The sequence below is a fragment of the Equus asinus genome, chromosome 21 (assembly GCF_041296235.1).
Source record: "Equus asinus isolate D_3611 breed Donkey chromosome 21, EquAss-T2T_v2, whole genome shotgun sequence".
Taxonomy (NCBI): Eukaryota; Metazoa; Chordata; class Mammalia; order Perissodactyla; family Equidae; genus Equus; species Equus asinus.
The window spans coordinates 57,917,581-57,944,124 of NC_091810.1; the positions used below are offsets into that span (position 1 = coordinate 57,917,581).

The 26,544-nt window shown below is 51.6% G+C and overlaps 3 protein-coding genes across 10 annotated transcripts in view; 1 reads left to right on the top strand and 2 right to left on the bottom strand.

Annotated features, from left to right (window-relative positions):
* The window catches only part of TTC21A (tetratricopeptide repeat domain 21A), a 34,562-nt gene extending 26,200 nt beyond the window's left edge, over nt 1-8,362 (bottom strand). For all 5 annotated transcript variants that reach the window (XR_001401049.3, XR_011496725.1, XM_044754696.2 and 2 more), the window contains exons 1-6: nt 8,199-8,362; nt 6,769-6,898; nt 5,785-5,895; nt 4,927-5,093; nt 2,897-3,019; nt 794-951 (exon numbers count right to left, since the gene is read on the bottom strand). Coding sequence is in view for 3 of the 5 variants with exons in the window: in XM_044754696.2 (XP_044610631.2) it covers nt 794-951; nt 2,897-3,019; nt 4,927-5,093; nt 5,785-5,895; nt 6,769-6,898; nt 8,199-8,225 (716 nt within the window). In the remaining 2 variants the exon portion in view is untranslated. The remainder of the gene's footprint in view (nt 1-793; nt 952-2,896; nt 3,020-4,926; nt 5,094-5,784; nt 5,896-6,768; nt 6,899-8,198) is intronic.
* An 80-nt stretch (nt 8,363-8,442) lies between these two features.
* GORASP1 (golgi reassembly stacking protein 1) lies at nt 8,443-20,179 on the top strand. The gene is made up of 9 exons (XM_014859617.3): nt 8,443-8,575; nt 12,363-12,443; nt 13,022-13,225; nt 14,355-14,441; nt 14,584-14,714; nt 14,968-15,160; nt 15,900-16,050; nt 16,534-16,686; nt 16,938-20,179. The coding sequence occupies exons 1-9, from the start codon at nt 8,513-8,515 to the stop codon at nt 17,189-17,191; spliced, it is 1,317 nt and encodes a 438-aa protein (XP_014715103.1). The 5' UTR covers nt 8,443-8,512; the 3' UTR covers nt 17,192-20,179.
* WDR48 (WD repeat domain 48) overlaps nt 19,041-26,544 on the bottom strand; it is a 44,706-nt gene continuing 37,202 nt past the window's right edge. For 3 of the 4 annotated variants that reach the window (XM_014859616.3, XM_070493725.1, XM_070493726.1), the window contains exons 16-19: nt 25,744-25,831; nt 23,313-23,389; nt 21,694-21,886; nt 19,041-21,073 (exon numbers count right to left, since the gene is read on the bottom strand). In XM_014859616.3, the coding sequence (XP_014715102.1) occupies nt 20,978-21,073; nt 21,694-21,886; nt 23,313-23,389; nt 25,744-25,831 (454 nt within the window). In that variant the 3' untranslated portion in view covers nt 19,041-20,977. Of the gene's footprint in view, nt 21,074-21,693; nt 21,887-23,312; nt 23,390-25,743; nt 25,832-26,252; nt 26,449-26,544 lie in introns of those variants that run through there. The other variant, XR_011496726.1, reaches the window with a different exon arrangement.

Here is a 26,544-nt window from a genome sequence, read left to right on the forward strand (position 1 = left end):
CGGCCCAGGATTTTGCCGGTTTGGATCCTTGGTGCGGACATGGCACCGCTCATCAGGCCATGGTGGGGCGGCGTCCCACATGCCACCACTAGAAGGACCCACAACTAAAAATACACAACTTTGTACCGGGGGGCTTTGAGGAGAAAAAGGAAAACTTTTTTAAATCTTTGAAAAAAAAAAGAAAGGAAAAAAAAGAAAATGCTTCAGGATCACTCCACACTTGGTGTCTAGCTTCCATGGGTCCCACTGACTCCTGCACTCTCTGCCATCTGCTGATACACCCGGCCTGCTACTAAAAGTCTTCTCTCAGTTACCAATGACTGTTTTCCCCTGAAGTTTTTATTAAAGTATATCATACCCATAGTTTAAGAAAATTAACCAACAACAGCCCCTAGGCCTACTCTCCCCTACCCTACTCCTCAGGGACAGCTGTTTTTCACCCTGTAACTCTTGCTGCTTTGGGTTCTTTTGGCAGTTTCCTCCATCTCTCCTCTAAACAATATGCGTAGACCTGATATGCCTATGTCTGGATTTGTCCCTCATAGGCACAGCTGCTGGCTTCCTGCTATGACAGGTTAGAGTTTAGTTTCATCAGTCCTCTGCCTCCCAATATGATCATGTCACCACCCACGACCTGTCTATTGACACTATTTACCTTTATGTCTCGTTCCACCAAATACACAGTGTCTCCCATCTCCCCACCTTGTAAGATATAACATATTAGAACCCTTGGCTTGCCAAAAAAAGCAGCAGCCCCTTTGCGCAGCAGCACAGGTTGAGCCCCGCCCCTCACCTGTGTCCTATTTCTACTGTCCGCTCCCAGTCCTGCCGAGCCAAGAACAGCCGCATCTTCAGGACCAGGGCAGGCAGGAAGCTCCCTGAGGCGACGGTGATCTGGTTCACCACCTCCAGGGCCCCCGAGTAGTTCTGCTGCATCATCAAGTACATTGCCTGTGGAAAGTCGAAGAGAGGAACCTCCATCAGCGCCCACGAAGGGAGGCGGGGTGTCGATGTCTCTGCTGGACAGAAGCAGAGCCTGACACACGGGCACTGGGGGGCGCCCCTCCACTGGGCCAGGGAGTCCCTTGAAGATCCTGGGGAAGGAGTCATCACTCAGAGTGGCAAATCGAGGTCCACAGCAGTCTTGGGTTCCTGGACAGGCAAGGCAGGGCCTCCAGGGAAACAGCTGAGCCCTGAGCAGGCCTAGGACAGAGCAAGGCCACATGAGGGAGAGCTGGGGTCACTGGGCGCTTTCCAATTCCACAAATGGCCCATTCATTTCCCACTCGCTTTCCTGACATTCATCACTGAAGACTGCTCACCAGGGCCCCGGGCAGCAGCTCAGAGTCAGTCAGGGTTTGCAGGCAACCCCCTACAGCGAGGCTGTGGTGCTTTTTCTCTGTCAAGGCCCACTGGGCAGGAGTCGGGGTCAGGGCTTCTGTAGGCCAGTGCCAGCCACCAGGTTCTCCTGGCTGAGTCATGACACAGTTGCCTGAGGGGCAGGGGCCTCCTAAAAGACTTGAAAGTGGGCTCTTGAAATGATGGCTAATGTTAGACCTATAGTAACCCTCCATCAAGCGACTGATTAAAAACAAGGGAAGGATTATTCTAAATAAAGATTTATGCATAAAGTGCCCACTGCCGCACTCTTTGTAAGTGTACGACTGAACACAATCTCAATATCAAACCACGGGAGGTTGGGCTGGGACTTACATTAGACTCATCCAAGAGGGGATTGGCTTCATGTAGACATTCAAATTGACATTTGTTTATGACAGAATATTACATGAAGAAAAAGGAAACCAAATGAGGTCATGTCCTATGATTACAGCGACATGTAATAACAACACCATCTCCAGCCTGCAGTGGTGCTGTGTGTGGTCCCCGTCAGGACCAGGAGGGTTGGCAGCTGAGAGCTCTCAGAGGCCTCCCTGCTAGGATGGCCCACGGCTGAAGGGAGCTTCCTCGTGCCAGGTGGGATCCCTCTCCAGGGGCAGCCCACATCCAGTGTCTTGTGGGTGAGGGGGGCTATTGAAGGGCCATCCCGGCTCCCCAGTTCTAAGGCGAGCTGGCTGAGGCCTTTGCTGTGACTGCTCCACAGCCCAACCTGTCCCTCTGCCCAGTCCTGCTTCCTTCACTTTCCGCACAGGTGTTGGCCTCAAGGCTGCTCCCCGATAAACCTCCTGCAGGATAATCTCCATGGTGTGTGCTTCCCAGAAACCCAGCCCAAGGCACACTCTGGACCCAAGCAGAGAAAAAAAGAGTGGGAGACACTGCCCTCAAATGTTAATGTGAGTTGCTTGGGAGTGGCGGGGCTAAAGACGTCCTTTTAATTTGTCTTTCGACTTTTAGACTTCTGTTTTTTTAATGAGTGCATATTCATTTTATCAGAAAGATACATACAAACAGAAGAGAATAAGATAGCTTTTCTCTCATAGATTGACTCAATGACAGTTACACAAGAAAAAAGGAACTTAATTTAAATTAAGACCAGAAAATATGAAACACGTACCGTACCTTCCTTCTCTTACAGGCAACTAAGTGAATTTAACAGGTGCAAAGAGAAAGTGTGAAAGAAAGACGCAGAAAAGGGCAGTGAGGGAAACCAAAAGGCAAAGCGAGACAGCCTGAGAGACCAGAGGAGGACAGACCCTGAGGAGGAGACCCTGAAAGAGCCCCTATAGAATGAGACAGAAACTCAGGCTGAGCAGGAAGGAACGTGAGACTGGAGTGGGCCGAGGCTGCTGTGTGACGCTCACCCTCTCTGGGCCTCTGCTCCTCATCTACTGGATGAGGAGCCTGGAGACTGAGGGTCTGGCCTGACGTCACCTGGTGGGTCTCTGGCTCCAATGGTCCAGTCAGGGACACTCCCACCCCTCCCCTGTCCACTGCCCACCTTTCCCATCAGCCCCAGCACATCTTTGGTATCCTGAATTCCTTGTTCCAGGTACTTGATGGATTTCTTCACAGTGTGGGGCTTCTCTGAGGTGAGGTCCACCCAGCCTCTGAGCACATAGCCCTGGGATAAGAACAAGACAAAAGGTGAAGTCCTTGGTCCTGCACAGCCTCCACCCAGCCTGCTTTTCTTTCTTTTTTTGTTTTTTAGCTGAGGAAGATTCACTGTGAGCTAACATCTGTGCCAGTCTTCCTCTGTTTTGTATGTGGGACACTGCCACAGCATGGCTGCCAATGCATGGTGTAGGTCCACACTTGGGAACCAAACCTGGACTACCAAAGTGGAGTGTGCTGAACTTAACCACTAGGCCATGGGGTGGGCCCCACTGGCCTGCCTTTCTTGTCTCATGTCCCACCCTTTTTCACTCCACACTGCGAGGCCCTGCCAGGCACAACTACACGTAGATCCCAGGGCAGCCCTGCTCTCTCTCACTGCCAGGGCTTCGTACCTACTGTTCCTTTACCTAGAACGCCCTTCCCAGTGCACAGACCCAAACCAAATCCCTTCACCTAATTAACTACCCCTAGACTTTAAAACTCAGCCTCGGAGGCCCCTCCTGTAGGGGGCCTTCCTTGACCCTCCAGGCTGGGTTGGCCCTCCCTGTGACCCCCAGCTCTTATACCCCTTCCTGAGGCACTCTCACCTGTCTCGTCATTGCTTGTTCACTTTACACTGGGGTCAGGAAGCCAACATGGGGCACGGGGGCAGGGCCACTCCTGCTCTCTCCACTCCTTAGCCCAGCACAGGACCTGGCCTGCATGTGAAGCCGGGAAGGCCCTCTGGGTGGGTGAGCAGGAGCCATTCTGAGCTCCCGGGCCTTGCCAGCTCCTCTCCAGCCTTCACCCAGCCTCTCTTGGCAGATGGGGCAGGCCAGGCCAAGAAGTCAGACGAGGGGTCACTTGGAAGACCCCGGCCTGAGGCATCCCTCATGGCCTAGACCAGGTTTCGCAACTCTTTTCCATAATTGTCCTCCTAAGGAGGCTTGTTTAGACAATTTTTTCTCTAATCATTCCTTCTCCCTCCAAGAAATTTTAATATTACAGATATACTACCTGTTTATGTACTCTATGTATATCTGTGCTTTATACATAAAGAGTAAGATTTTTTTCACCCTCTCCTCCAAGAACCAATTTTTACCCGCTTGGGGGGTGATACCACCTCTGCTGAGGATGCATGGCCTAGACTAAGACTTCAAATGCTACCATTAGTACAGATTTACTGCATATGAGATCTACCAATAGGAGATCTACCGCATATGAGATCCACCACATATGAGATCCACCTCACAGGAGATCTACTGCATATGAGATCTACTGCATATGATCTACTGTATGTGAGATTCACTACATATGAGATCCACGACATACGAGATGCATCACATATGAGATCCACTGCATATGATCTACTGTATGTGAGATTCACTGCATGGGAGAGCCACTGCATGGGAGATCTACCACATATGATCTACCGTATGTGAGATCCACTATATATGAGATCCACTGCATATGAGACCCACCACATATGAGATCCACCACATGTGAGATCCACCATAAACAAGATCTACTATATGAGCCACCACTGATACCCAGCAGATCACCACAAAGAGGGAATGCAGGCCCAGTGTAGCCAGATCATCTAGTTTTTCAAAAGAACCAGGAAATCTGAACTTTTAAGTAAAAATTTTCTGATTTCTAAATGTTATTAACTAATTCATGATTTTTAAAATGTATAGTGCAGGCCACAGAATACCCATCTGCAGATTGGACGCTGTGGGCAAATGTCAGTGTGTACACAGCTCAGCCCTGAGAAAATGTGGGTGGGGCACCTGTGAGACCCAGGGTCCTGTCAGTGAATGGATGTGGCCCTTCCTCAGTCCCATGGCCCACAGTGGGAGTAATGGCCACCCTACTATGATGTGTTTGGATGCTGCTTTCTTAAGCTGCTGCCCCCATGATGCCCATGTTAGGTACCTCTCTGGAGCTGCTGGAGACCTTCAGCATGCGGTCGATGTACTCCTTGGCCTTGTCATGGTGGCCCAAGAGCCAGAGGAAGAGGCCGCCATAGTACAGGGCAGTCCCACTGGCTGTCTTGCGGATTTCCTTCAAGCTGCTCTCCAGCTCCTGAATAGCTTCTCGGTCTTTGAATCCGAAAGAGGAGGAGGAGAGGGATGAGTCAGGGTGAGGAAGTCTGCCTGGTCCTGTATGGGCCACTGGGGCCCCAGGGAGCTGTCTCTGGACACTCTGGACCTCTAAATACCTATAGCTGACTATATGCCAGCCTGGGGCCTGGAACCAGCCACACTGGCCTCTGCGATGCCACGGGAGCCCCCCAGGTCTGGACTTGGGTTTGCTGTCCTGGATTTATCTTTTCTCCTCTGTGCCCAGCAGTATGCTGAACAGACAGACTAAACCTGAATCCCCCACCTCAGGCCCACAACACATTCTGGGTAGGGAAAGAGTAGTTTGCAGTCTCTTAGAATCTCTCCCTGACTCTTGAGAGGTGGAGATTAGGGACAGAATTATTTACGTTGGCTTGATTTTTCTCAACAAGGTCTTGGCAAAGAAAAGCAGGGTGTCTCCCCAACTCTTGGGATCTGGAAGAAGGACCCCTCCCACTGTCATGCTCTCTGCCTGTGGCTCCCACTCAGTTGGGCCCGGGCATGGGGTCTTCTTTGAGGCCTCCCAAGGGAGGGAGAGGAACAGCGGCCACTCCTCGCTGGCCAACAGCATCTGCAGTCACCAGTGCACACACTTCCGTCAGCAGTCCTTGAGCGGCAGAGCTCTCTTTCTCTGGTGGAGCCAGGTCTGGCTGAGCATGGCTGCACTCACCAATGGTTTCACAGCGTTTGTGAGCATAAATGAGGGCCATGATGGAGCACAGGGACACATCTGGGTAATTCCGGATGCTCTCCAAGTTGCTGATGGCATCCTGGATACGCTCTGCAAAGAAAGCCCATGTCATTAGGTTCTTGAGCTCTAGGACCAGAGGGCAGGAGGCTCTGAGGCAGACATATGGGAGCCCTTATCAGGGCTGACCCAAGGCTTGGCACCACCTGGCTTCACCCAGAAGCAGAGGACTAACAACTGGTCCAAAAGGTCGCCAATGGCCCAACTTCCCTGAAAACGGAATCTCTCTGAGGGGGCTGCTGGCACCAGGGCCCAGCCTGCCAAGGGCTCAAGGGCGTGGAGCCGAGAGATGTACCTGTAAGTACTCGCAGGGATACCTGTGAGGCTGGGATTTCTGGCTCAGCTCTGAACTGGCTGGGGGTCAGTTCTGAAGAAGGACCTCAGGGCATTCTCAGCTAGCTGCTCAAGAGCCACCAATTACATTTAGGCCTCCATATCCACTGTTGTTGGCCATGGGCAGCTCAGCTGGCCCCCAGCCCATGACCACCTTCTGAATGTCAGCAAGTCAGCACGTCAGCACCTGCATGGGCCCCACTCCTCTCCCTGCTCCTGTACCACACCTGCCTGCACCCACACCTACCACTTCCTCCTTTTCCTGCACTTCTGTCTCTCAGCTTCCAAGCCTGGGATTAGTTCAATCACCATGCAGTCATCTCTCCACCCACTCATTTTACAGATAGGGAAACTGAGGTGCAGACCAGGGGTAATGAGCTCTCTGAGGTCACAACAGTCGACTAGCTGTGCATTACACAGGCTTCTGTGGATTAACCTGGGAAGCTAGGCACTGAGTGTAAGACTGTTTCCATGGGAACATGGCTGCGGAATAAGTAGGCATCCACGTGGCGCCAGAGTGTCAGTGCTGGGGTGGTGCCCGGGGTCAGGAGGCCAACACTGATGAGTCCTTACCTTCCCTGAGGACTCCATAGGCTTTAAAGAACTGCAGCACGGGGTCATTGCTGAATTTCTCCAAGCCCACAGCCGCAGCCTGCTGCAGGTGGCGGAAGTACTTTTCCTGGCTGTAGTAAATGATCCCAGCCTGTGGCGAGCAAGACATAGTTGCAATAGCCCCAGCCCCTTCTGTGTCTCTGTTCTGACCTGCTCCCTCCCTATTCCCCGCTCTTCCTCAGTGCTGCAAAGGGAAGGGAAAGAGAACGTTCAGGCCTCATCCTGCCCTTCACCAGCCCCAGAAGCAGCTCCATGCAGTTTCCCCAGGAGGGAGTCTGGAGGTGTTTGTTCTGGGATCATCCACAGATTCTGGTTCAAATGCGGTGGAGACTCCAACTCAAGCTTTGTCTTAGGAAGGGAATAAGAGGAAAGGGCAAGAACTAATAATAATTATAATTACACCAATAATTAGAGTTACAAGATACTGTGGCCTAACCACCTGTTAGGAATTGTATCAAGGGCTTTACATCCATTATCTTATGCATTATCCTGTCTACATCCTTCACAGTAAAGGAAGCTGAAGCCCATGGATACTGTGGCTTGTCAGAGGTCATGCATAACAGACGCTGAGATTTCGAAGCAGAGTCTCACTTCCCCTAAGGTTTGTGGGTGCTGGGGTTGGGGATAGTTGTGGTTGGATTGGCCTTGTGGGCCATGTGAAGGGGCACAGATACCATCCTGAGAGTAATAGGAAGCAGTTGGAATGGTTTTAAGCAGAGGGAGGGATGTGTTCAGATGTGTTTTTGTAAAAACCACTCTGGCTGCTGTGTGTGTGTGTGTGTGTGTGTGTTGTGGTGGTGGTGGTGGTAGTGGCAGTGGCAGCAGGGGGCACTGATGGTGAAGAGCGTTGAAGCAGAGAAACCAATGCGGAGGGAGACTGTCAGGTGCCCAGGGGAGAGACGGTGGTGATCCCCGGGCTAGGCGATAAAAAGGAGTGGGTGATCTCAGGAGACATTTAGGAGCTGACATTTCTTGCTGATAGGATCAGGAGAGGGGCATGGGGAAGAGTTAAGGCTGGGGATCAAATGGTGTACCATCTACTGAGGTGGGGGACGCAGAACAGTCACAAGCAAGGGAGGGGGAGATGATGGCAAGATGACGGAGAGGGGTTTTGGATGCATTGGTTTGGAGGAGCTCGAGGACAGGACTGGGGGGTGATGCTGATTTGGGGCTAAGGGTCACAGAGAGCATCAGAAAGGATGCACTCGCTACGGAGAGTGAAGCGAGAAGGGGCCAGGACTGCCTGCAAAGACCAGGAACAGCGGAAGGCGGGTAAAGGGTACAGCAAGAGCGGTCAGAGAGGTGACAGGAGAGCAGCAGGGCGTGGGGGTCACCGGGCCAGGGGCGGAGAGTCCAGCAGGGAGCGGCCGGGCAGCGCCCGGACCACGCACCATAAGGCAGGAGTCATCGCCGCTCATCTCCGGGCGCCCGCGGCTCCGAGTCCGGGTCTAGTGGCGCGGCGCGAAGCCGGATTCCCCTTCACGGTCCTGGGCACGCCTCTCGCGGCCGGAAGGCGGAGGCGCGCGCGTCCTTGGCAACGGAGCAGCCCGCCGGTTGCTAAGGGCGTCAGAGTGAGGGGCGGGAGCAGCCGGGTGGCCACGTGACAAGGCGCTGGTAATCAAGCGCCGAGAGGGCGAGTCCCCGCCGGTGGCGCCGGGTCGGCCAGCTGGGTACCGGACACGGGCGCCGGAGGCGGGCCGCTGCCATGGGCCTGGGCGCCAGCGCCGAGCAGCCCGCGGGCGGCGCCGAGGGTTTCCACCTTCACGGGGTGAGTCGCTCCGCGGCGCCGGTGACTTTGGCGGGGCGCCCGCACCGGGACGCCTGATCGCCAGCCGGAGGGCGGCAGCGGCGGGGTCCCGGCCGTAGTGCAGCTACCCGGGGGAGGGGGTGCCCCTGCCCAGTGGGCGCCGCCTGCGGGAGGCAGCCCTGCGGCACCCGTGGACCCCCGCCGTCTGCGGCCGCGGTCGGCCCGGCGCCTGCCCCAAGTGCCAGCTCTGCAGGAAGCGGGAGCGTTTCCTGGTCGGGTTGGGCCAAGTCGTCCCGGAATGGCACTTTTCCCTGGTGAAGCTTGCACCAGGTCCAGTCGGGACGCATTGTGTGCTTAGGTCACATTTATGATCGTTTGCTGTGTGCCACGCTCCGTGCTGGGCCCGGGGAGAGAGCCAGCAACGCCGAGACCCCGCGGCCCCCCACCTTGGATTTAGGGGGTCGGGGTAACCAAGTGGGCGCCAGCTGCGGGGGAGCCGGCCGTGGTTTCGGAGGAGCTTCCGGGGGTCGAGGACCAGTGCCAACCAGCCAGGGAAAGTGGGGAGCGGGAGAGCCAGGAGAATGCTGCATAAGGCACGGGGAGAACGTTTGCAGCAGGGGGAGGTACCCAGGGCGAAGCCTTACCGACAGGAGCAGTAAGGACGGGCTGAGAATGTCCTCTCGGTGTTGCTACAGGGAGGCCCCGACAAGCAGCCCTGGGGGAAGTGGAGACCGAGTGGGGTTCCTAGGGTCTGAGGTGAGGAGAGGGGCCCCTAGCCTGGTGGAGATTTGGGGTCGAGATTTGTACTGCAGAGAAGGAGGGGCTGTAACGGAGGTGAGAGGCAGGAGGGTCTTTGACCCCCGGAGTGCAGCAGGGAGGGACCCTCTTTTCCCTGGTGCACAGTGGATGGCTGCAGAGATGGGTGTGGGTTTCTGTGTTGTGATGGCAGGCTCTGTTATCAACTACCAGGGGGGAGGGCTGAGGAAGGGGTTTCCTGAAAGGAAAGCCAGGTTGGCTTCAGGACCCAGAGTTGACAGGATTTGTGCCTAGCGATGTGCTTTCTCTAGTGGACATCATGGTGAGGTATCAGACAGAAAAGGTGGACAGTGGAATGCATCCAGCCAAGAGAGTCTTCCAACAGGTTTGGTGGAAGGCAAAGGAATTGAGGATATTGGCAAGAGGGAGGGGAGGGTGGGTGGGAGTGAAGATAGGAAGGGCCTATTGGACAGAGTGGAGAGATCAAGGGTCGGTAGGTCTTCATTCACAAAAACAGGTATTTTTGAGCACATACTCTGTGGCAGACAGGGAGAGAAGGGAGACAGGCAAGAAAGAGAAATATTTGGTAGATGGTGATCACTGCTAGCGAGAAAAGTAAAGCAGGGTAAGGGGATGCAGAGTGAGGAGTGGGTGCTATTTTGGATAGAGAGGTCAGGAAAGGCCTGTGATTAAGGAACAGACACCTTGGAAGGAAGGAAGGAGTGGACAGTGCAGATGTTTGGGGGAAGAGCGTCCCGGGCAGAGGGCGGCCTTGAGGCGGGGTTGTGATCGTTGTGCTTGAGGAGAAGCAAGGGGGGCGGCTGGAGTGCTTGGATGGGGCGGTCAGTGGAAGGAGGAGAGTGGTAACAGATGAGTGTGGGACCTTGCATGTTGTCCTGAGGACTTAGGATTTCATTCCAAGATGTGGAGCCACCGGGAGGTTTTAGGTGGAAGGGTGACATTACCTACTTAGCTTTTTAAAAACTGAAGAACAAGTGTACTGCCTTCTATAAATATTGGTGTTCCCACTGTGTGCCAGGCACACTGGAGAAGTTCCTGCCCTCAGCAAGCTTCCATGGGTGGGGGGGGGGGGTTCCCCAGGAAATGGCTGTCACAGGGCAGTGGTTAGGAGCAGGCTCTGGGTTGGATTTCCTTGGATCGGATTACTGAGTAACTGAGTATTTTTCCCTCCTCTGTAAGTTGGGCTTAGTAAAAGCATTAAATGACAGGTAAATCAGATGGTGTAGTCCCCAGGCACTCAGCCAACCCTCAGGAAGTATAAACCACTGTCGCTGTTAATTGCATTAGGTTCCCCAATGGGGAATGTAGCGGGAGTGTTGGGAAAGCAGCGTGCATTGTGGAGCTGTGGGTCGGGTGTGATGGGAGCCCCAAGGAGAGGCGGACAGAGGGCGGTGCTTGTTGTGGGAGTAGGGGTGTGGTGGGCAGCAGCGAGGCTTATTTCCACTGCGGAGCCATAGTGGGCAATGACGAGGCCCAGGACAAGGGCAGTGGAGGACAGCCAGACAGAGGGCAAGGCACAGGAGAGGGTGGCTAGAGGCGCTGAGTGGGTTGGGAGAGGGCCAGGCCTGGCTGTTGGGGGCCTGAGCCTCTGGACCTCGTTGATGATGGAGGGCAGCTGACAGACAATGTTGAGGGGAGTGGGCAGGCAGCTGGGTGGCACCGGCTCCAGGAGGTGGGGCCTCACCCAAGAGAGGTGGAGTGGCTTGGAAGTGGCCCTGAGCAGGGAGGAGCACCTCTCACAAGCTCTCCCTGATTAACTGTCCTATGATTTTCCAAAGCCACCTTGTCCCAGGTTTCCCCTGAAGGGACAAGGGGCAGGCTCAGAGCTCCCCTGTAGCAGCGCCTCCAGCCCTCTGGGCCAGGCCACCTAGGGCTGGACTTGGTTTCTGGGCTCACTCTCATTGGAAGCCATGGCAGCTTCTGCCGGTTGCAACAGGGGCTCAGTTGGTGACACTGCCAGAAGGGAATCCTAATTGCAGGGGCAAATTGGCCTTGATGCAAAGGCTCAGTGGTGAGCTCTCTTTCAGCTTGAGAAATCCAAGACTGGAGGGGCTGGTGGGTGGGAGAAACCACAGGGCCTTCTTGTGGGAGGCATCCAGAACCTGAGGCCACGTGAGCCCTGTGCCCCCTGGGCTGGGGCCTGATCAGCAGGGCATCAAGGGCTCACACCAAAGGCCTGAGGGTGTAGGGCCCAGTGTCAGGGTTGTGGATCTGAGGATAAAGGCAGCCTTGTCTGGGCAAGGCTCTGTAAATGGGGCCTGTGAGATGGATTTCTGCCACCGCTGGCAGCCTGCTGTTGTGCTTTTGGAGATGGCAGTGAGCTGGGAGCTCAGGGCAGGACAGGGCTGGGAATGGCTCCCAGAGGAGACGTCCTGCATGGGAGTGGAGGCTAGATGCTGAGGCAGGATTGGGCACTGCTCACAGGCTCCCTGGCTTGAGCTCATTCCTGTCCCTGGGGTCTGCTCTCCTCAGCCACCACTCCTCAGCAGCTCCCACCGCCTGCTGGGCTGAGCTTGGATCTGTCACCACAGGGTCGGAGGCCCTCTGGGATCTGGCTACAGGCCGCCTTCCCCACTCTGTCTTTCTGGGCACCACCCTGCTTCCATCTCTCCTGGGGACCTCCCTTCCTGTCCACATCGAAACCTTTCTGGTAAACCCTTCTGGCTTTCCAGTGGCCCCAGCCCAGCCCTCTGGGGGCAGCATCCCCGCAGGCCTGTGCCACCCTGTCTCCGTATGGCCTACTGGTAGCCCTCAGGGCTGCCCCAGGCTCTCTTATGAGGCATCTCTGGAAGCACGCTCAACGGATCATGATCAGGAAAGAGTCACTTTCCTAAAGAGGAAAGTTTGTGCTCAGGAAGGTAGCAGAAGATGGAGTGAATCTTGACAATGGCCATTTCTGACCTGCCCAGGACAGTTCATGCCAGTGTATGTGTCCTCACTGAGACATGGGACTGGTGATGGTTTCTGAAATTGAGGGCCGGGGGCTTCTGGGAGAGTCATGGGGTTGGCGCAGTGACTGTGGCCTCTGCAGGTGCAGGAGAACTCCCCGGCCCAGCAGGCGGGCCTGGAGCCCTACTTTGACTTCATCATCACCATTGGGCACTCGCGACTGGTAAGGCTCCCCCATCCTACCTCTGCTTTGCTTGTGTGTATGTGTCTCCTGTCCCATAGGAGGTCCCAGCCCTGCTCCTGCCTCCATTTTCTTCTGGAGGGGGGCCCAGCCCTGTCTCCCCTTCTTCTAGGGCTATACTTAGTCTGATTGGGGCCCTGCCCAGAGATCAGCTCCTGAGCCCTCTGGGGTGGACTGGAGGCAAATGGACTCTTGGAGCTGGCCACAAGGCCTGAGGGGCCTGCCTCTTGGGACATGAGAGATGTGAGGGCGCTGGCCAAGGGGCACTTCAGAGTGGGGCAGCCCTGCAGTGCTCTGGACCCAGGAGGCTCTTTGCTTACTTTGTTGTATTTTCTGGGGAGCTGAGGGAGGAAGGTTTAGCAGTGCTCAGGGGCGGTGGGGCTCTCGGTGGCTACAGGCCCAGGCCTGGCCTGTGAACCTGGGCCCAGCCACTGCCCCGGCCCATCCCTGCACCAGGCCCTGCTGGGGCAGCTGGCCACCAAGGCCCTTGCCCCATCTCAGACCCAGACTTGTCTGAGGGGCCCAGCCCGGGTGTGGAGTGAGCCCCGCTGCCCCCGCAGAACAAGGAGAATGACACGCTGAAGGCCCTGCTGAAGGCCAATGTGGAGAAGCCCGTGAAGCTGGAGGTGTTCAGCATGAAGACCATGAAGGTGCGCGAGGTGGAGGTGGTGCCCAGCAACATGTGGGGCGGCCAGGGCCTGCTGGGCGCCAGTGTGCGCTTCTGCAGCTTCCGCAGGGCCAGCGAGCACGTGTGGCACGTCCTGGTGAGTGCTGGCAGGGCACATATGTGGGTGGGTGCAATGGGCCACGTCTGCGGTGAGGATGGGGCCAGAGCATGGGGATGGGTAGCTGGGGGATAGTGGTGGGGTGTCAGGGGCAACTGGGAGAGGCCGACAGCCATGGGTCTATTAGAGGACTCCCTGAGGACAGGTATCACTCACTGGTTTCCCAGAGAGGGCAGCTCATCATTACCTGAACGGTGCACCCTGCTTCTTGTGAGCCACGTGACTTGGGGCACTTTCTTAGTCTCTGTACCGTGGTTTCTTGTGAAAGGTGGGATCCCATCTACTGGCAGGGTGGAGGCACAGCCAGCATGCGGCTGCTGTTGTCCGTCTTTATAGGTAGCAGGTTTTTGTATCGTCTCTAGTATACCAGGTCTTTATCGTGCTTTTTTCTGGCAGGCCCCTCGAGAACACCCTTAGCACTGGGCTGGTGCCTTGGGTCTGAACCTTAATGAATCTCAGTGACTGAGTTATCACAGACATTGCTGTGTGTGTCTGTTCACAGACACGTGCACATGTGACATGTACATTCGACGGTGCCCAAGTTCTCGAATACTTGGTCCTTCGACGTGGTGGAAGTTGGGGGCCCTGAGCTAGAAATCGGCTGTTTTGGTCTCTAGCATCCTCTGTGGCTCTCCTCTTGGGGGAGCCTTCGCCGCCTGCCTCAGTGTATCCATGAGTGCCATGGGGGTGATCATACAGATCCCTTTGCATTCCGCAGGGAGGTTTTCATTCTTTACATATAGATTTTTTTAATCATCTCAGCAACCCTATGAGTAAGTACTACACATCCTATTTTTAATTGTGGGAAAACTGAGGCTGAGGAGTTAAGTATTTGTCCACAGTCACCCAGCTAGCAGTTGGTGGAGCCAGGAGTTGAACCAGGTGGGAGTCCAGAGCTCAGTGCTGTGAGCCATGCTACAGTGCTGCCCTCTGCTGGGCGGGCTGTGGACCTGGGGGAGGGAGGGAAGTAGGGGGTGGGGTGGGAGAAGGGCTTGAGGCCCTGGCCTGGGGACAGAGGCCAAGTGTCCTACTCCCTACCTGGAGAAGCAGCTCCCCGCCCCTCTCCCTCTGCTGCAGCAAGGCCGATGGTTCGTGATTCTTTCCTCAGGACGTGGAACCCTCTTCGCCTGCCTTCCTTGCCGGCCTGCGCCCCTACACAGACTATGTGGTTGGCTCAGACCAGATCCTCCAGGAGGTGAGGAAGCCTTGGCTTGTGCCTCCCTTGGTCCCCTGGATGGGGGGCGGAGAGATGGGTGCTGTCCATAAGTGTCTCGTTTTGTTGAGGTTTCCAGCTCCAGTGCTGGGAGCAGGGCTCAGGTGCTGTGTGTTTGTCGTAGTCCGAGGACTTCTTTACGCTCATCGAGTCCCATGAGGGGAAGCCCTTGAAGCTGATGGTTTATAACTCTGAGTCTGACTCCTGCAGGGAGGTGACTGTTACTCCCAATGCAGCCTGGGGTGGAGAGGGCAGGTACTTCCTGGGGTCGGAGGGTTACAGGGTGGGGCTCTAGTGGGGCCCTGGGTGGGCCTGGCCAGTGGGCATGGACCTCCAGAGTCCCATGGTGGGGGTGGAGGGCTGGGCCCTGGGCCCAGGGATCCTGACGCTGACCATTGGTCCAGGGGGCACCCTTTCAGCACCCTCACTGCCAATAGTGGGTGGGGGTGGCAAAGATAGGAAGGGCTGTGGGACAACCCCTGGATTGAATGTTTCTGGCCTTTGGCAGTCTGGGGTGTGGCATTGGCTATGGGTATCTGCACCGGATCCCAACCCAGCCCCCCAGCCACCACAAGAAGCCGCCTGGTGCCCCACCACCTGCTACCCCACCACCTGGTGCCCCGCCACCTGGACCCACCCCCCAGGACACTCCAGCCCCTCCCAGCCCAGACATGGGCTCCAGGCAGAGTGACTACATGGAGGTACGTGGGGAGCACTTGCCGGCAGGTGGAAGAGGGGAGCTTCATGTGGCAGCAGGGCCTCTTAGCTGGGAAGAGAGGACTCTGGAGGCTACCCTCACCAGGGCTGTCTGTGGAGCCTTGGGAGGCCCATCTGCCTCTGGGACTCAGTGGGAACAGGTGGGCCCGTCCTGGGACAGTGAAACCCACTTTGGTTCTCCTGCCACTTGGGTCTGGAGGTGAGGGTAGTGGCGAGCCAGTAGTTGTCATTTTCATTTCATGAGTGAGAAACTTGTTCTGTGCCTCAATGAGTGTGTGGTAAAGTTGGGCCAGGGCTGGTTCTCTGGCCAACTCTACAGGGGAGCATTGGCCCTGCCTTCATGGTGGTTGGGCAGGTCCCTTGAGTGCCTTTGGGCCCTGGGCTGGCACCTGGGATCTGCACCAGGGGGCACTCAAGGATTGCTCTCCAGGCATGCCAGAATTCAAGGAAGGCCCTCTCTTCTTGTGGGTCATTGATGGGAACCAGCCAGGTGGATGCCTAGGGCTCCTCAGCAGAGTGGGAAGTGTGCTGCCTCTCCATGTGGGCACCACAGAGGAAGCCAGCCAGGCCCCTGTGGCCTGACTTCACATCCCCTTCAGAGGAAGGGTCAGATCACCAAGGCTGTTCGCTCCTTCAGGCAGAGCAGTGCTCCCTCCCGGGGCAAGCATGGACTCGGGGTTAGGTTGGACTATACTGTTCCCTCTTCTTTCCTGGCTCCCCTAGGCCCTGCTGCAGGCACCTGACTCCTCCATGGAGAGACGGCTTCCTGAGCTCGGGCTTCTCAGCCATGGTGCTCCAGACCTTGGCGATCTTCCACGTTCCTTGGAGATTCCTCTTCAGCCTCCACCTCCAGTGCAGCGAGTCATGGACCCAGGTACTGAGCTGGCCTGGAGAGCAGGCTGAGGAATGTGCAACTTCTGGTGCTCAAGTGGGTCCCGGGCACAGGGCTGGACTTTGGCCATAGTGCCGAAACCTTCCTCAGACCCGCTGACCCCTCCTGTCTCACATACGCTGAGATGGTTACAGATGATCTGATCCAGTGTACAGATGGGAGACTGCAATTGAGAGAAGAAAGGTGGCCTCCTCAAGGTCACACAGCACATTGGGGACAGAGCAGGGTCTGGGCCCTCTGCTGCTGAGCTACTCTCATGAGGCCCAATCCCAGACCCCTTCTTTCCTCGGAATCGGGCAGTGGGGAGCCTTTCTGTGGTTGGGTGGGGGCATCACCATGGGCTGAGGAGATTACAGTCTCCGACTGGGCCAGATGCCCCAGGAACTGGGCAGAAATGAGCCCAGGGTACTGGCCTTCCAGCATTCAGGATTTTGTGCTGGCAAAGAACTGCGCTCCTTCCCCTAGGCTTCCTGGACGTGTCGGGCATCTCTCTCTTGGACAGCAGCAATGCCAGTGTCTGGCCCAGCCTGCCCTCATCCACAGAGCTGACCTCCACAGCTGTCTCAGCCTCAGGAACAGAGGATGTCTGCTCCAGCAGTGGTTCTCATGAGCGTGGAGGTGAGTAGCCGGCACCTTCTGAAGCCTCTGGGAAGGACCCTGGGCTGTGGGGAAGGTTTCCCTGAGCTTCTTGGCCAGGTGAGAGGCTAGTCTTTGGGTGGTATACAACCACATCAATGCATTTGTACACTGGATCTCCTATCCGCACAACAATGCCTGGGGTGGGAGTTGGGGGTCAATGGGGTTACTGCTCCAGGCCACATTGGCCCCAGGTTCTGCAGTCTTCCTCAGCCCCACCCTCTCTGTTTCAGGTGAGGCCACATGGTCTGGGTCAGAGTTTGAGGTCTCCTTCCCGGACAGTCCAGGTGCTCAGGCCCAGCCAGACCACCTGCCTCAGCTGACCCTTCCCGACAGCCTCACCTGTGCATCCTCACCGGAAGATGGGCTGTCTGCCGAGCTGCTCGAAGCTCAGGCTGAGGAGGAGCCAGCAAGCACAGAGCACCCAGATTCCGAGGTGGAGGCCGAGGGGGCAGCCAGTGAGGGCCAGCTTTCTACCCCAGAATAATGCCCTGGACTGTGACAAGGCCCCTGATGGCATTTCACGAGGCCCAGATGTGGGGAGGCAGCTCAGGCCACACTGTGCATCCCAGCCCCTTGCCTGATCATAGCCCACTGTATTCAGCCTCCTAGGCTGTGGCTCTGGGTGATGTGCAGGGACTTCTGGCAGGGAGCTTTTGTGTCCACTCAGACCCCCCCGATCCTAGTCTCCAAGAGATGACCTCCCTGCATGAATCCTGCCTGATGGTCCTGGCTTTAGGGAACTGGGCACTGTTTGGGGTGGTAAAGGGCTGGGAGCAGCACCCCTGGTTAAGTAAGTTTTACAGGAGCTGGGATAGGAAAGGATTCTCTGCTGCTTGGCTGGGGCAGGAAGCCTCAGTGGGTAGTACAAGGAGGCTGTGGGCCTTGGGGAAGGGCATCTTTTGGCCATGCACCCCTGAGTCCAGTGCTTACTCTTGCTTTGGTCGCTGTGGCTGCCCAGGAGGCTGCAGGGTCCAGACACCATCAGCTGTGAAGATGGGGTGAGGGAGGAAGGGGCTGGTGTAGAGCATTTGCCTGACTGCCTTGTAGGGCTTGCCTTCATTTTTGCTACACAGCTCAGGCAGCCCTGTCTGTACTGGAAGGCCCTGGGGACCCCTGAAGCCCCAATAATAGTCTCTTCCATACGTACCCTCATCCCTATGTCACACTGCACAGTTGGCTCAGGCTGGCCAACGTATGCCAGTCACCGTTGGAGAAGAGAGGCAGCGAACTTGACCACCTCTCCTGGGGCAGGCAGGTGGGGGCTGAAAATTCTAGGCTCTTCAGCAGAGACTCACTTGTGCTTGGACCACAAGGTTTCTTCTTCCTCAGGGTCCACACCCCACAGACCTAGTATCCCCAGTAGTGACTCCTGTCAGCTCCAAAACTTATAGAACTGTATCTTCTAAATATACAAGGCATCCTGCCAGACCGAATGGTGAATACAAGTTACAAATTTAAGTTCACCATCCTAAGCAGACTCTCAAAGTTGGTCCCCTGATGGGATCTCTTTACACACAGCCCCAACTCCAAGGGGGATGAGGAGTCTGTTCCCCTCACCCCCAGGTGCCTTGGGAGGCGGCGGGTCTTCTGCTTTGTGCAGTTCCTGCAGAAAGGGGAGGGCTCCATCCAGGGGCGGCCCCTCATCACCTGAAGTCCTCTTCTGACTTGGTTGGAGTCCCGCACCTTCCCACACTCATTGGTGATTACCATGAAAGCTGCCCCTGGCCTTGTCTTCTAGCCTCTTCCCAGTTCAAAGTCCTACCTTTACAGATTGATTCATAATGTCTGCACTTAAAAGGAATTCACAGAGGTCTGCTGGCCCACAGGACAAGGACTGTCAGCTCGGGGCAGGGGGAGACGGGGGCACAAACCAAGTACATGGAGGGAAGGCCCCAAATTAGTAAACACTTAATTTTTCTAGCACTGTGACTGCATTTAAAACAAGCCCTTGTCAAGCCTACTGGAATAGCTGATAAGCCTGCAGAACAAGGAGGCACTGTGTCCAAAGCCAGTGCTGGAGCTGGTTCCTGGACTGTCTGGGAGCCCAAAGTGCTTGCAGGAATCCAAGAAGTGGGAGAGCATCGCCACGGGGCTGTTCTGAGGCCAGCTTCCCTTAACTGCAACCTGGCCATCTGACCCGAAGGCACCCTTAGCCACGGTTCTGGTTCTTCCCTCCCTCATTTTCACACTTTCCCCTCCCTAAATTGGGGGACAAAAGGAGTATCAATGCTAATTATTTCCAGGATAAACATGAAACCAGAAGTTTCTTAGTTTCGCTGTAATTTGCTATGAAGGAAAATGACAAGTGAAAAAAATAAATGTGTACTAAGAAATATTTTAACTAAAGCCTTTATTCTATACAACTGTGAAATACAGATTTTTACCCTTTTGGCATTGCAGACTGTCAAATTTTCTGGAAACTATTACTGGTTTGACTGGAAGAAAAAAAGTACAACCATGCTGGGGGTCAGATCTATGACAGGAAGGGAGCACAGCCGCCCCTCGAGGCTCAGTGCACAGGGCAGTGGCCCAGCAAACCCCTTCCTTCGGCCCAAGGGCCCCTCATGCAAACAACTGAGGGCTGGTAAATGAGTTCTTTTTTTTTTTTTTGCCATTAATTCACGACTATTGCTAAAAAATGTGCACCAAAAGTGCACTGTTGTATCCAACAGATAGAAAGGGTTTTTAAAAAAAGCAGCCAGGTGCTCTCTGCTTAAGGGAGAAAGACTCAGTGGAAACGTGGCATGTCTTTGCTCACTTCGTCAAAGAGCTGGAGGCAAGGACCTGTCCACTTTCCAGAGGAGGCCGACCAGCAAGGGGGGAGCCCTGTCTCTACAGTTGTGCGGATCAGAGTATCGCAAATAGGAAGGGCTGGGCCCAGGTCCATCAGCTGCCTCCAGCTGAACCTGTGAAGATGTAGAAAAGGAAAACCATTCCCACCCCCTCCCCAGTCCATGCTGTTGTGGGGCCAGGCCACACACAAGCTGGGGAGGGAACTGGACTGGAATGAACTGCCCTGTGAAGGCACTTGTGCTTCTGGCTTCATACAGGAGGCTTGTCTTGTATAGTTTTATGGGGGTGGACCATTGATCTAATTCTGAATACAAATGACCCTGGGGAGAATCCAAAGTATTTTTTTCTGCCAAAAGTTGAAGTGTTTATCCCCAATAAGTTATATTCTGTACAAGATCCAAATGATTCTATGAAAGCTTTAGAGTTTTAGAAAGAATAGTGAAAAGAAATCTGGATACAAGTACAACAAAAACCTGCTTATATAAAACTCTGGAAAAACAAATATGTATACTTCTAGGATATGAATGTCAAATTAACTCACTATAATGTCCTTTCACCATAAATTTTTGACACCATAAATTTTAGGTAGCATTGAAATGATGTTAAAATTTCATCATGGACTTAAGTTTTGACAGTGTCATGCTGCTCACTCAGAGTAAGAACCTGTGGTGTCATCTGGCTTTGCTTGTAAATAAAACTGGACACAGCGGAGGAGGGACTGAAACAGCTGCACCTCCCTGTGACTGCTACACAGGCAGGGACACTGAGGGGGGGTGGCATCACTGGGCACCGGCTGGGCATATTCTAGTCTGGCGTCCAAGTGCTATGATCCAGCACCTGGATCAATTTCAGAACATCTTCCTAAAAGAACACATCTGAGATGCAATATTAAAAACAAGCCCAACAATAATCATTTATTATGAAATGGGCTGGCTCTCAAATTGTGCAACAGCAAATTCCTATTAAAAATAACTGTCTTAAATGGTGAAAACAATTTGTTTGTTTTTAATGACAAACTTGGAAAAAGCCTTCATAGGTACTGCATGAATGGAATGTACTCTCTTAGAAAAGCTATAGAGAGTGGGTTTGAAGTTGAAACACAGTGACAGATGTGGCCCTACCAATGTGTCTCTAACAAGTGCTAACAGACAAAGATAAGGTCCTTTGAAACAAAAGGAGGAAGCAAAGTCTGCACTGGCCTGTCGTCAGTTCTCTGTACATCTCACAAGACACAGTCTGCTCGGGGGCTTTTCTGCTCTCACATCCTGCCTCCCTGGGGACAGCTCACTCTACACATGGAGACTGGTTTCTATATTACATCTCAATTAGTCACTTCAATTGAAAGAGAATCTCAGTCCACACCAAATTGGCCGTTAGAAGTCTTGCTCCCGTTGGGGCTCAGTGGGCTTCCTAGGACTACTCGTGGGGCCATAGAGGAAGGTCAGTAAATGAATAGCCAGGAGCATTTGCCCAACCTTCACGTGGACTTCTGACGGTAATGGAGGGTGAGGTCACCACCGCTCTTCCATATGAAGTGTTTCACTGTTCGAAGGTCCATATTTGGATCCAAAACCTGAATAGCAAAAAATAATACAAAATGTCAAAGCCTCTAATATTTAAGACCTTTCTTGTTAACTCAGGGACTCTCATCAGGTGGTCCAGCTTATCCTCTCCTTGCCCACACCTGGTGGCCTGCTGTTGCTGACATAGCTGCCAGGGCACAGTGAGGTGTGCAGCCTGTGTGGCTAGGCCAGAAACACCATCTTCAGCCATTCCTCTGAAGAAATGTCATGAGTGCATCTTTATTTGAAACAGCTCCACCCAACTCCACCTCAAAGCTTAAACTAACATGGAAGATGCTCCTCTGCAAATTAAGATGATCATGTGTCTTTTTCTTCTCAGAAAAAAAGCTGCCAGCACATCCACATTTGTTTGTGTGTGTATTTAAATCTCCGTGCTCCTTTCCTGAAAACCTCCGCAGGGGTAAATGGAAGCTTTGGGATGGGCTGAAGAGCCCCTCCAGAAGGGGCCTCACAGATAGGTGGGAGAAACCCAGCGCTCCTTGGAGTCCTTCTAAAAGCTGAAGCCCCCCAAAGGCAACAGACTTGAGAATCATAATAACACCATGTTATGTAACCCTATCTTAGCACCAGCACTGGAAAAAATGAGGCTGTGGTTCTCAAGTCCACTTACCTGGTCCTGGCACAAAAGTTCGATTTTCTCCTCTGCCAAAACAGCAATATCCTCTTCTTTTTCCTGTTCTCCTGGTTTTTCATTATTAGAAGAGCTAGTGGTTTGAGACTCATTATCCAAGTTGATGATTTTCTCATAAACATGTTCCATTACTTTCCGGACTTGGAGCATGTCACTAGCAGAGAGTCTATCTCTATAAAAAGCAAGGGCAGATTGTGACATCAGGAATCACTGGATATTATCTGTTCCAAATTCTTTGGTGTTTACATTTGATAAAGATAAAACATACCACAGAAACATAAACCAATAAATGCTTTTAGTCATTGCCTTAATCCATTTTTAGAACTGCCAACAGATTTTCTCTAGTGTCCTCCTAAGACCCAGATTATGTGCAGCTAAGTGAGATTAAATACATGTTCTTAAAACTTACATATACATAAAGAATAGCCTTCTGGGTTTTATTCCCTTAAAGACTTTCCCAGAGCATGGGCTCCTGGAAGGGAAGGCAGCCCCAGTACTTACCAGGCTCCGATGATCTTGGTGCTCATCTGTCGCAGGGCTTTCCTGCCTGCAGCCAAGACCTCAAGTCTCAACCTCCTGCCTGAACTCCAGGCCCACAAACCTGACAGCCAGCTGGGTATCTGCAGCAGAATATCCCACAGGCCCCTCAAACTCTACATGTCCAGAACTAGATTCATCACCTTCCTCACCCCTAAACCTACTTCTCCTGCATCTCTGACATCAGTTAATAATGGTCAAACCAAGGAGCCCAGGTTCAAACTCTGAAAGCCATCTTGAACTTCAGCCATTAAATCTAGTTGAAGTGATATAGGACTTTCTTTAAAATAATCTTGTGTGTGTGTGTGTAGGTAGGTGGGTGGGAGGGCAGGTAGAAGTTTAGATGAAACAGAATCTTTAGCCACGTGTTGATAATTACTGAAGCTGTTTGTTAAGACAATGGGAGTTCATTCTCCTATTCTCTTTTTTGTATATGTTTAGAAATTTCCCTAACAAAATGTTTTAAAGTGTTGATTTTACATGGTAGGATATACATCAATGAAACTTCAAATTTCCTTTCTGACTTCCCTCCTAGTATCTTCCCGCCACCCCTCCATCCTATGCTGCAGCTACATTGGTCCTCGCTAATTTTCAGTATCTTGTGCACGCTCCCACTTCTAAATCCCTGATGATTTCCTGGACCTGGAATATCTCTCTTTTGAAGTTCTATCCATCCTTACATGCCCACCTGAACTTTGATGTCCTTCAAGAAGCCTTTCTGGAAAGCTCCAGCCACAAATTCTTTTATTTCCCCTACTCTTGTTCCCTAAGTATCCATAAAAGCAGTTATTATACACAGATTGTGTCCTAAACTATGAATTATGGCAAGAGACAAAATCTATTATTTTTAGATTATTTATGAACATCACTTATTTTTTTAACATCTGCAGACTACCACAGTAGGTACTTGGAAAATGGTTACATTGTATAAACTTTCAATATTATAAAACTAGCTTAGATCTAGTACTAGCTTTCTTTACTATAAAAGCAATCATAAGGAATAAAAAATATCTCTGGTAATTAATTAGATCAAGTCATCACATGACAATACATTTACTTACTTTTTTAAGGTTTTTGCTCCTGAAGATGCATGAGGTTGGAGGTAGAAAGGAATTTTGTTGAATTTGGGCATATTTTTCTGAAATAGTAAAAGTAAAAAAAAGATATAATAGTTTCTGTTAGCTGACAGGCTAAAGTGAAGTCAACAGGAAAACATGATTTACAAGTTAACAGTTATTTTACAATTAAAAGTGACTTTCTATGAAATTTATAGTAAGCCATCAAGTTATCTAAGTCAGCCTTAAGAGAAAATATATCAGAAAGTGTAACATTTTGTTTTATAATAAAGGATACATAAAGACAAATCACACGTTATGTCAGTGGCAATATGAAACCACAGCATGGCTCTTCTCAAATACCAATTCAAGGTACTACAGGGAAAGAAACTTTATTTTAATTCTTTAAGCCATACAAACCAAAATCTCAATTCCATGTTAAAGCATTGGGGCTAATATCTAAAGGCCCAAACAAAAAATTTAAGTGTCTTGAGAGAAACCCACAACATTCACGTTTGAGCAAAACTATACACTCTATGCTGTTGAGGCATATCATCAACTGAAGAGGCCAATCAGCTCCTCTCTCTCCCCTTCCCTCTGACATGAGAGTGAGGTCTGAAGTTTTAAGCAAGAGTGGAAATGTCAGCCAAGCACCTACATGTCTACCACGAAGTAAACCACATACTTAGATGAAGGATAAAATTAACTGGTCATCTTTTCTCTAGGTATTAATCCCCACCAAGCCTCCATGTCATATCCTGTCTGGATGTCTCCTCTCAGGAATAAGCCACGGGCCTAAAGTCAGCAATGCCTCCCAGGTGAATTTCACACTCAAAGGAAGTAGTGGTTTATGGGGAGCTTGCACTTAGAGAAGACCATAGAATATCCATCAGGTGTCACACTGGCTTTAAGTTCTTGGAGGTCTATCTGGGACAGAAAACAAATTTTCTGAAGGTTTAGAGATTAAATCTCTTTTCATATAGTTTAGGAATATACAAAATAGGTCAACAGCACATAAGAGTCTAGAAACCGACCCATGTGTACATAGAAATTTAGTATATGGTAAAGATAGCACTTCAAATTAGTAGGAAAAGGGGAGATTATTCAATAAATTGTGTTGGCACACTGGCTATCCATTTCGAGAAAGTTAGCATCCTACTTCACACAAAACAGAATAAATTCTAATAGATTAAAGATCCAGACATAGATAATTACCATAAACGTACTGGAGGAGAACACGGCAAAACATTTTTGCTACTTTGGAGTAGGAAACACCTAAGCAAGCTATGAAACTCAGAGCCATAAAGGATCAATCTGATTATACAAAAATTAAAACCTTTTGCCTGGCAAAAGACACCATAAACAAAGTAAAAATTCAATTGAGAGGCACAGATAATAGTCAAAAGGTTAATATTCAGTATGAAGAACTCCTACAAATCAATAAGACAAATAGCCCAATAGTAAAATCAATAAAGAATACAGACAGACAATTCACAGAAGAAATACAAATGGCCAATATGAAAAGATGCTTAACCTTACAAATTAAAAAAAGAAAACACACATTAAAACAGTGAGATAATATCTGCCTATCTTGCAGCAAAGATTTAAAGTATCCAGCGTTGGTGAGGGTGTGGGGAAATGGGCACTGATCCACTGTTGGTGAGAGTGTCAAGTGGGACGGCCTTTGTGGAAGGCAATTTGGCACTATCTATCAAAATTTAAAATGTGCATACCCTTTGATCCAGCAATTCTACTTCTAGGAATTTATCCTAAAAAGTACACAAACATATGTAAAAGGATGTTCACTGCAGCATTGTTTGTAATAGAAAACACTGGAAATAACCTGAATGTCCATTAATAGGGGACTGGTTAAATAAATTATGGTATACTTATACAATGGAATGTTATGCAGTCATTAAAAAGGAATAATCCATATGTACAGACATGAAAAGATGTCCAAAATATATTTTTAAGTGAAAAAAAAGAGTTGCAGAACAGTATGTATAATAGGAGATTTTGTGCAAAATAAAATGAAGTATATATGCACATATATATATGCAAATAATATATGATGTGTATGCACAGAAAAAAGTACTGAAGGCTATGCACTAAACTATTAGTAGTTGTTACCTCTGGGGAGAAGGACGGGGGTGAATGGAAGAGGAGGAGTGACTGGGAAAGGGATGTGAGTTTCACTTTATTCATTATTTTCTTCAATAAGCATCTATTATTTTTATAATTAAAACCCAACTAAGATATAAACAGATGTATAAACAATTATCAATATTTCTGCAACTTTGGAACTGCAGGGAGCAGAAAAGGGTTCCACTTGGCAGCCTAGTTTTTATGAAAGTTTAAGATTATACAGTCTAAAGCAGTTCTTAACTTCATGATTTGGGAAAAGTAAAAGGGCAAAGTGGTAGTGGAAGACACTTACGTCCACAGTGATGTCAATTACCCATTGTGGCACCGTCTCATTAAGAAGCATCGACTCAGTCTCACCCCCGGAATCTCGGCAGAGCAGCCTAAACACAATCCATCAGGTAGTAAGCAACACAACAAGCACAGATGACAAAATCACTGTCAACAAACATTAGAGGGAGGGACCCTTACAGAGGTCGTTTAGGAAAACCCCCAACTGACAGCTGAAGGAAAAAAGTACAGCCAGGCAGAATGACTAACTCGGCTAGGAAGGAGAGCAGGCCCTAGAACTCAGGCCCCAGATCTGAGGCCAGGCATACACTACAGCTGCCTCTGAGTCCTTGGGTGATGTAGGCAAAGCCCTCAAGAAAGGTCCCCTGCCAGTGCCACAGTGCATAGCACAAGCCTCCACACATAATGGGGGTCAGGATATTTTTGGTAACCACACTCTCAGGAAACCACCATAAAGGAAGAGAAGGGAAAGGGCAAGACAAGAGCTCAAGGGCAAGACAAACATTTTCTTACTTTTGGTCCTTACTTTTGGGAGACTCTAGTGAGCTCCCCCCGTGACTCCACCAGGGCCTTACTGGCAATTTGGAGGTGAAGCCAGTCCAGCTCTTCCCTGCGGCGCCTCACGAAGGACTGCCTCGAACCTCACGTCAGGCCATTGTTGCGCATAGCAGTTCCCGGGAGCAGCCCAGTCCGTCTTGCCTGGCCTAGCCTGAGGGAAGTTACCTACTCTGATGCTGTTCTGTGGGCAGGGACTTCTGGAAATGCCATCTGTTCCCTGACCCTGGCAGTCACGCTGGCTAAGTGA

Excerpts from the sequence above, each read along its gene's own strand:
- GORASP1 (XM_014859617.3), top strand. The coding sequence starts at position 8,513 with ATGGGCCTGGGCGCCAGCGCCGAGCAGCCCGCGGGCGGCGCCGAGGGT. Across the intron at positions 14,442-14,583 it reads CAGACCAGATCCTCCAGGAG|TCCGAGGACTTCTTTACGCT; the intron begins GTGAGGAAGCCT and ends TGTTTGTCGTAG. Across the intron at positions 16,687-16,937 it reads TGGTTCTCATGAGCGTGGAG|GTGAGGCCACATGGTCTGGG; the intron begins GTGAGTAGCCGG and ends TCTCTGTTTCAG.